At 43.8% G+C, this 9,081-nt stretch overlaps 1 protein-coding gene across 3 annotated transcripts in view; it reads left to right on the plus strand.

The window, feature by feature from the left end:
• The window catches only part of rsrc1 (arginine/serine-rich coiled-coil 1), a 189,736-nt gene extending 184,789 nt beyond the window's left edge, over positions 1 to 4,947 (plus strand). For 2 of the 3 annotated variants that reach the window (XM_064974138.1, XM_064974136.1), the window contains 3 exons: positions 391 to 497; positions 1,826 to 1,942; positions 4,456 to 4,947. In XM_064974138.1, coding sequence (XP_064830210.1) covers positions 391 to 497; positions 1,826 to 1,942; positions 4,456 to 4,548 — 317 coding nt within the window. In that variant the 3' untranslated portion in view covers positions 4,549 to 4,947. The remainder of the gene's footprint in view (positions 1 to 390; positions 498 to 1,825; positions 1,943 to 4,455) is intronic. The other variant, XM_064974137.1, reaches the window with a different exon arrangement.
• Positions 4,948 to 9,081: the final 4,134 nt, after the last annotated feature.

The following is a 9,081-nucleotide window of genomic DNA, read 5'->3' on the forward strand; positions in this document are numbered from 1 at the left end:
ATAGGCAATAGGGTGCCATTTGGGACGGATCAACCTTCTCTGTTCAAATCTGTTGTTTGTTTGTTTGTTTTGTCTTGTTTCATGGAGGTAGGCCCCAGCCCTGACCCCTGTCAAACCCCCTATCTAATCTCTCCTTTAAAATAATACAGAGATTTGGTCACATCAGAGATTTCTTAGCAGGTGCCAAAGAGCATTACTACCAGAGAACCTGGACATCAACCTGGAGTCAAGCATCCTAAATGTAATTGGTTCACTTCCCCTGATGTCCCTGCTGTGTCAACGTGACTCGAGGGCGACTAACAAATCCCATTGTGTGTGACCTCTCCCCCCCCTAACACTGCTAACCTCTTCCTCCTCTCTCTCGCTCTCTTTTTGTGTTTCTGTTTCCAGAGGGGACGTCGCTGGCGGAGCAAGTGCGAAGGATAAAGGACATTGAGGCAATTGAGAGCGAATCCTTTGTTCCCCAAGCTTTCAAATCATCCCGAGATGGTGTCAAGGTGTGTTTTCTCTCTCTCCTTCACTTCTTTCACTCTCTTATTTGATTTTTTTCCTCCCCCCTCCAGTTTTTATTCCATCTGTCCGAGGGCGGCTCCCGGACCCAAATTAAACCATTCCCATTCAATGCCGTTTGCTCCATCCGTTTGTTCAGGAGGAGAGAGGGGGCCTGCCGGGACTGTTTTTTTTTTTTATCTACTCGGCCACCACAAAAGCCACTGCGGCGGGCCTCTGTCCCTCGCCCTCTCTCTCTGTCTCCACAGACACAGCGGCAGAAGCACAGAAGTCATTATTGAAATGCTCCTGCCTGAGAAAACGTGGAGGATATTAGATTTGTTGGCAATCATTGCCGATCCTGGGAGGGTTAGGACTAAAGGTGACAGTCCAAGTGGAGCTGGTTGATCGATTACACCAGACACTGGGACCGGAACCTGTGTCTACCGCTCTGTGCTGTTGTTCTTTTTACACCTGGCCCGTGTAAGTGGTGTGACAGGCAAAGGAAGGCGATAGAGTGTAGTTGAATGCACTGATTGTAAGTCGCTCTGGATAAGAGCGTGTGCTAAATGACCAAAGTTTAAATGTAATTGAGATACTTCTTGTAGTTAAGGGTCCTCAGCTCAGAAGCACAGTCCCTAACCGGAGGCTCCCAGGGGCCAAACACCTGCAGCCCTCTCCAGTTAGCACTCAATTAGCCACCGATGTTCACCCGGCATCTTCAAATAGAGGCCCTAATAAAATAATGAGGATACAGGGTGTAAGTCAAGTTCTAAACCCTTTCCATCAGGCTCCACATGCACGCACATACACTCTCCTCAGTTTTAGGTTTTATTTATTCACACCAAAGAAAAAAGGTGTCCCTCCCAGCTGCAGGAAGTGAATGTGTTAAACAAAGTTGCGCTCACACACACAGCTCAGAAGACCCAGTTAGTACTTCAGACCTATACTCCCACTGCCATCTTCTGGCCAAACACGAAACTGCATCTGCTGGATTTGTCATTGCTCTGCACTGGTGGTGTTCCAGCTTGTTTGTGCAAGCAGCACATTTGCTGTTCTTGTCAGACAATTTGATGTGATGAATAAATGGGATATTACACTACTATACCATGTGATTGATATGTGTAATCTGACTTGGTGTGATGTAGAATTCCAAAATTCTGGTTACTTTTCCAAAATGCCTAGGTTTTCCAGAAATGCCGACTAGACGATTCCTGGAATTAGGAGGGAATAGGCAGGAAGTCTAGAATCCCCTAACCAGGATATCTGGAGAACCTGGGAAGTTTGCAGCCCTTGTGTAATGTTAGATCAACTGGCATTCTGTATGTGTTTTTAGACCGAGTCAGTGAAAGTCGAGCAGGAACCGGACGACCCACCTCTGCTCCTAACAGACGTGAGCTCTCTACCTACCACAATCCGCTACAACGACAGCGACACGCTAGCACACCCCAGTGTAAGTTCTCCCCTATCACACACACGCACTCTTTTCTGATTGGGACACACAAATGCACACACACACACACACACCGAGGTATATGAAAGGTTACTGGAGTATTGCAGAGATTGTCTCACGGTGTTGGGCCCACTTATCACCCACACATGTCCCCTCTTTCACACACACACCCCATGACAATCAAACATTTCCATCCACACAGAGTCAGGCCTTAGAATAGGAATTGAAGCCTAACTTTAAACCATACCCCCCCACCCCTCCTTGGAAGAGCTGTGTGGAGTCATTTATCTCGCCGCGGGGGAAAGTGAGTTAGCCCTGACACATACAGATCAAGCCCACGACAGCCTGATCTATGGCAGCAATATGCCCCAGGCGGGGGAGAGCCAATCAGGAATAATGATTCCCCATTACCCCTACTGTAGATACTGTCATCTCAAACTCGTTACTGCTGCGACTCCCCAGAACCTGGGCCATTTGAGTGGGGGGGGGGGCTGATCTAGTCATCGTGTCGAACCCTAGATAACACACAGCGAACGGTGTACACCCCATACTGTGGTTTAGGCCGTGTGTGTGTGTGTGCGTCGTCGTGTTTAAGGTGAGAGATGAGTGATTTACAAGGCCATTACACACCAGACACTGCATATTTAGCTCTCCTAAGCTATCAGACTCACGTTGGATAAATCAAACGTCATTATATACACACAGAGACAATGGATATGAAGAGATGGAGGTGATCTGTCTTTTGAAGGGGTTTTTCTTTGTCAGGCGGCCCGTGCTCTGTGAAAGGCTGCTGTGGATCTTTAGGGTGTCTTTAACCTCCATATTGTAGAAAACAAAAATAGAAACCTGCACTTACATTTGCCTTAAGTGAATTGTGTGACCGGGTTGTAAACATATGGTTCCCTTGACAAATGTTCTTATCAAGGCAGAGAATGTAGGCCTCTTGGTAGGGTTTCAAAATTCTAACAAAGATTTTGGATAACCAGGGAATTTTGGAAAAGATACCGGAATTTTGTGTTCCTACTTCTTAGTGTGCTGCACATGATACTCAATGGGGAAAATAAATGATCCATTATAGACAATAATCCATACATAATACATATACTAGACACACACATCTCTGGACAGTTTATTAGGTACACCCGAGCCCCCTTGGCCTCAAGAATAGCCTGAATTCTTAGCGCCATGGATTCTACATTCTACAACCTGTACCAGGCAGGATGGGTCCATTGACAGGGTGGTGTACCTAATAAACTGTCCGGTGAGGGTATTTCTGCCACTCACCACAGCCATGCAGCCCCAGCAGTATCCCATCGTGGCTAATCTGACCTGGGTTCAAAAAGTGATTTTTTTTTTAAATATACTTTGAGCGTTCAATTGAGCCTGTCCGAAGTTCCTGGTGAGCATGGTTTGCACTTTTGGGATTATTCCAATGGTTGCGCTGCGCTAGCCACATATACACGAGTTGCTGGTCCATGTTGACTCCAATGCTTCCCACAGTTTTGTCAAGTTGGCTGGAATCCTTTGTGGACCATTCTTGATACACAAGGGAAACTGTTGAGTGTGAAAAACCCAGCAGCGTTGAGTTCTTGACACAAACTAGTGCGCCTGGCACCTACTACCATACCCCATTCAAAGGCACTTAAGTATTTTGTCATTCACCCTCTGAATGGCACACACATCCATGTCTCAATTGTCTCAAAGCCTAAAAATCCTTCTTTAACCCATCTCCTCTTCATCTACACTGTTTTGAAGTGGATTTAACAAGTGACATCAATAAAGGATCATAGCATTCACCTGGTCAGTCTGTCATTGAAAAAGCAGGTGTTCCTGATGTTTGGTACACTCACTCATCCAAATTGACTTACAGCAGTGAGTGCTTATATTTTTTGCGTGGGTAGCCCTCATAGGGATTCGGACCCACCACCCTGCTGTTGCTAACACCATGTTCATACCAACTGAGCCACTTAGGACCATGTCAGGCAAGCTAAAGGAAGCACCTTTCAATCAACACAGGTCTGTGGCTGACTCATGGTCAAGTTATGGCCATGTGCCAGATTGGGGTCAATGCTGGGTTAGTTCAGTAGGGCCTGTGTGTTAGGCTCATGACCATTGTGGCAGGTGTGCTGCCCAGACCGGTTGCGGGGGGGGCTTCACTTTGACACATCCTGTGTGAAAAAGCACACTGAGCGCCGGGAAGAGGTGGCACTGTATGACGGAGCACCACACCAGAGTGAGCTCAGTCAGGATCATTGCAGACGCCCATGCCCCCCCATTGCAGACACGTGCACGCACGCACACACAGACACATGTACACCTTGCTAGAGGTTATCTGATTGTTGCACCCACTCATCCCTCACTTTCTCAACCACACATCTCCCCTCAGATTCTTTCACATGCACACACACTTTTCTCCAGACCCTGTCACTCACCCCTATAACTTTCATGTCTGGTTGTTTGTGTGTTCTGTTGTCTAACCAGTGTGCTTTGCTCCTTTATGTGTTCTCCTCTAGTTGTTCCTGGACAAGGAGAAGGCCGAGGAGCTGTGGCTCAACAGGCTGATGTCCCTCCGCCAGGAGAGGCTCATGGGAAGTCCTGTGCCCTGATTGGACCAGCAGCTCCCCGAACCAATAGAATCGTCTGAACTGAGGAAACTTTGGTCCTGGACTAAATCCACCTGTCCTCACCATGAGTAGGGACAGGGGTTTTTTCTGACTGTGTGACCTGGCTCGAGTTAGTCTATCCTTGTCAGGTCATACAGTCAGGAACAACTCCCTGTTCCTAAACATAAACCTTTATAAATGTCTATTGAACCTCTCATTCACTGGACTGTCAGGAGACTTCTGTCTTTTTCAGAAGATTCATATATAGTTGAATTGTTTATCCCAAATTAGTTGAAATGATACATAGAAAATGTGCACTGTCTGTTGGCTGTATCAAACGTTGATCAATTGTGTTTGAGTTAAATTTGAATAAATATTCTCCCCGGTGAAGAAAAGCCTTGATTAGTAGACTGATTCCTGTTTAATAGACTGTTTGAACCTGATGTTTCTCAGGCTACAGTGCCTTCAGAAAGTATTCACACCCCTTTACTTTTTCCACATTGTGTTACACCTTTCATTTAAAATGGATTAAATAAGATTTTGTTGTCACTGGCCTATACATAATACCCCACTGGCCTACACACAATACCCCAGTTTGCTTAACAATTCACATAATGAGTTAAATGGACTCACTCTGTGTGCAATAACAGTGTTTAACATACTTTTTGAATGACTACCTCATCTCTGTACCGCACACATACAATTATCTGTAACAGTGAATTTAAAACACCACAAAGGCAACAGAAGTTTTCCAATACCTCGCAAAGGGCACCAGTTGGTAGACTTTTAATTTTAAAGCAAGACATTGAATATCTCTTTGAACATAGTGAAGGTATTAATTACACTTTGAATGGTGTATCATTCAGTCACTACACAGGCATCCTTCCTAACTCAGTTGCTGGAGAGGAAGGAAACCGCTCAGGAAATATAATGACTTTAAAACAGTTACTGAGTTTAATGGATGTGATAGGAGAAAACTGAGGGTGGATCAATAACATTGTAGTTACTCCACAATACTAACCTACTTGACAGAGTGAAAAGAAGGAAGCCTGTACAGAATACAAAATAATCCAAAATGTGCATCATGTTTGCAACAAGGCACTAAAGTAATACTGTAAAAAATGTGGCACAGCAATGAACTTTTTGTCCTGAATATAAAGTGTTATGTTTGGGGCAAATCCAATTCAACACATTACTCCGTACAACTCTCCATATTTTCAAGCATAGCGGTGGCTGCATCATGTTATGGGTATGCTTGTAATTGTTGAGGAATTGGGAATTTTTCCAGGATAAAAAAAGAAAACGGACTAGAGCTAAGTACAAGCAAAATCCTAGAGGAAAACCTGGTTTTGTTTGCTTTCCACGAGACACTGGGAGATTAATTCAGCAGAAACAATAACCTAAAACAAGGCCAAATCTACACTGGAGTTGCTTACCAAAAATACCAAAAAGATAGTGAATGTTCCTGAGTTATAGTTTTGACTTAAATCTGCTTAAAAATATGTCCATTTTTTAAAAATTGTCTAGCAATGATTTGAAAGAGCTTGGAAGAATTTTGAAACGAACAATGGCCAGTGCTGTCGGTGATTTATTTAGAATTCAAGGCACACTTAACCAGCATGGCTACCACAGCATTCTGCAACGATACTCCATCCCATCTGGTTTGCGCTCATTTGTTTTTCAACAGGACAATGACCCAACACACCTCCTGGCTGTGTAAAGACTATTTGACCAAGGAGGAGAGTGATGGAGTGCTTCATCAGATGACCTGGCCTCCACAATCACCCAACCTCAACCCAATAGAGATGAGTTGGAGCGCAAAGTGAAGGAAAAGCAGCCAACAAGTGCTCAGCATATGTGGGAACTCCTTCAAGACGGTTAGAAAAGCATTCCAGGTGAAGCTGGTTGAGAGAATGCCAATAGTGTGCAATGCTGTCAAGGCAAAGGGTGGCTACTTTGAAGAATCTCAAATATAAAATATATTTTGATAACTTTTTTGTTACTACATTTTGGGTCTCCCGAGTTGCGCAAGCACTGCATCTCAGTGCTTAAGGCATCACTACAGACACCCAGGTTCGAATCCAGGTTGTATCACAACTGGCCGTGATTGGGAGTTCCATAGGGCGGCGCACAATTGGCCCAGCGTTGTCCAGGTTTGGCGGTGATACAGCCCGACAGGATGCTCTCAATAGAGCTTCTGTAGACGTTTGTGAGGGTCTTACACAGAACCCAAACCGGCTGCACGCGTGCGCCATCATGCATAAGTGTATTTTGTCCCCCCACACCAAACGAAATCACCACACGCAGGTTAAAATATCAAAACAAACTCTGAACCAATTACATTAATTTGGGGACAAGTCGAAAGCATTAAACATTTATGGCAATTGCTAGCTAATTTGTCCTATTTACCTAGCTTGCTGTTGCTAGCTAATTTGTCCTGGGATTATAAACATTGAGTTGTTATTTTACCTGAAATGCACAAGGTCTTCTACTCTGACAATTAATCCACACATAAAACGGTAAACCGAATCGTTCTAGTCATCTCTCCTCCTCTCCTCCATTTTTCTTCTCTGGACTTTATATTGCGATTGGCAACTTTCATAAATTAGGTGCATTAACGCCACCGACCTGGTTTGTCTTGAAGTCCACAATCAGCTCCTTCATAGTGTTGACATCGAATTAAAGATTGTTTTCCTGGCACCATGACCCTCATCTCTTCCCTGTAGGAGTTCTCATCATTGTTGGTAATCAGGCCTACCACTGTTGTGTCGTCAGCAAACTTCAGGAGATGTGTTATGACAATAAGATGGCTGTCCAGCTTCCTCAGATGTGTCAGATCTATTTTCCTTGTTCTTAATAGAGCTTTGATGACTTATAATGCTGACCTATCCGCCTGTGAGAGTCAGGTGAGTCACAGTACACAAATAGAGCCCAGCGTTCTGTATTACTGTCTGGGCAGTGGGTTGCTGAGGGCTGGCCAGGTCCAGACTGCCGCTCTATTTGTGGGCTGGGGCAGATGGTAGACTACGAAAGAGATGGAGGATCGTGGTTAGCTCTCGTACTCCCAGGCTGCCCATGTACTAGTGAAATGTCACTGTGAGCGTGAACATACCTCAGGTTTTAAATGCAAAATATTTGGAAATGTTCCCATTTTCTTTTTTTTCTGAATGAATTTTTATTTATATGGCCTTGTATTTGTGTTTTTGTGTGCATCATGAGTACAAGTGGGTGTGTTCTCTGTCATATGTATGCTCGAGCACGTATGATTTTACACGTCTGTGTCTATTTTCTGTTTCTGTGTGTGTGTGACTGTGTGCTCGCTCATGTGTGTGTGTAGTGTGTTGATGGTGAGCTTCAAGGGTCTGTTGGTTACTCTCAGCAGATGGTCCTCCTTACATCAGTCAGCCACATGCTAGAGTGTCGGGTAGCAAAACCCACTCCCAGAGAGCCTGGTGTTCTTACAGTCAGCTGTTACTAAACATTTAGACAAAGGGTCACTTTTGTCAACTACAAGCAGGAGGATTCAGATTTTTGTGTGATGAGCGCTACAGTAGTCCTTCTGACAAACACTTGACGACATGGCTTATTAATCATTAGAAACACAGGGTTTAATGTAGGGGTTTTTAGTTTACTTTTATAGTTTGTTTCATAATTTGCCTCCAGAAGAGGAGATCGGTTACCAGATAAACTAGAGACATTAAATCTCCATCCTCATCATTGAAATGTACATGTGTTGCTTGTTTGCTTATTATGGGCTTTGAGATTCCTTTCTGTAATGAAAAGTTTGTTTGGCCTTTTTACTTTATGGATGACTTCCTTACATTTGCAATGCTCCACCGTTTTCAACATTCTATCATCAATGAGCTCGAGAAGATCAGATGATTTGATCCTGATTTGATAACCCTCACCTCACCCTGTGCAAATTAGACTGATCAGAAAACGTTCAAACTTTGATAGAAGCGGTGAAGTTGGCAATGGAATGCAGACGTCCCATATTCAACAAATCCGACCTAACAAATGGATATTCTTCAAATCCGTCATAAATTATCTATTGTACCAGGTCCACAATGTGGTGACTTAAGTCCGATTTAGATATATTTGGCTATTTTCGCTGCATAACATGTAGAAGTTGTCCCTTTTCAGATTTCTAAAACCTGACCGCTTAATGCTATCTCTTGTTCATATACGACGGTTAGCATTAGCTAGCAAACAGAAGTCGGTGGTGGTATTCAGTCATTTTTAAGGGTAATGCAGTTGATTGGTAAAGTTGCCATAAACGTGTTTTTGTTGACATCCATACAAGCATTATACTCCGATTTTTACCTCAACATAGTGTGAAATACATATATAAACACTAACCTAAATGTAGGCAAATTTTGCTGCGTGGCTATGAGGAGACTGGGTTGCACGTTGTCACAATATTTTGAAGGTTAGTTTTAGGTTTGATTACCAATTGAGCACCCTACTCAATGCATCGTCATTGGGGGCTGATGAAGGTTTGGTCTAAAAATGTGTATTACTGTGGCTTGAAAACAA

Source organism: Oncorhynchus masou, chromosome 9 (genome assembly GCF_036934945.1).
Source record: "Oncorhynchus masou masou isolate Uvic2021 chromosome 9, UVic_Omas_1.1, whole genome shotgun sequence".
In the NCBI taxonomy this organism is placed as follows: Eukaryota; Metazoa; Chordata; class Actinopteri; order Salmoniformes; family Salmonidae; genus Oncorhynchus; species Oncorhynchus masou.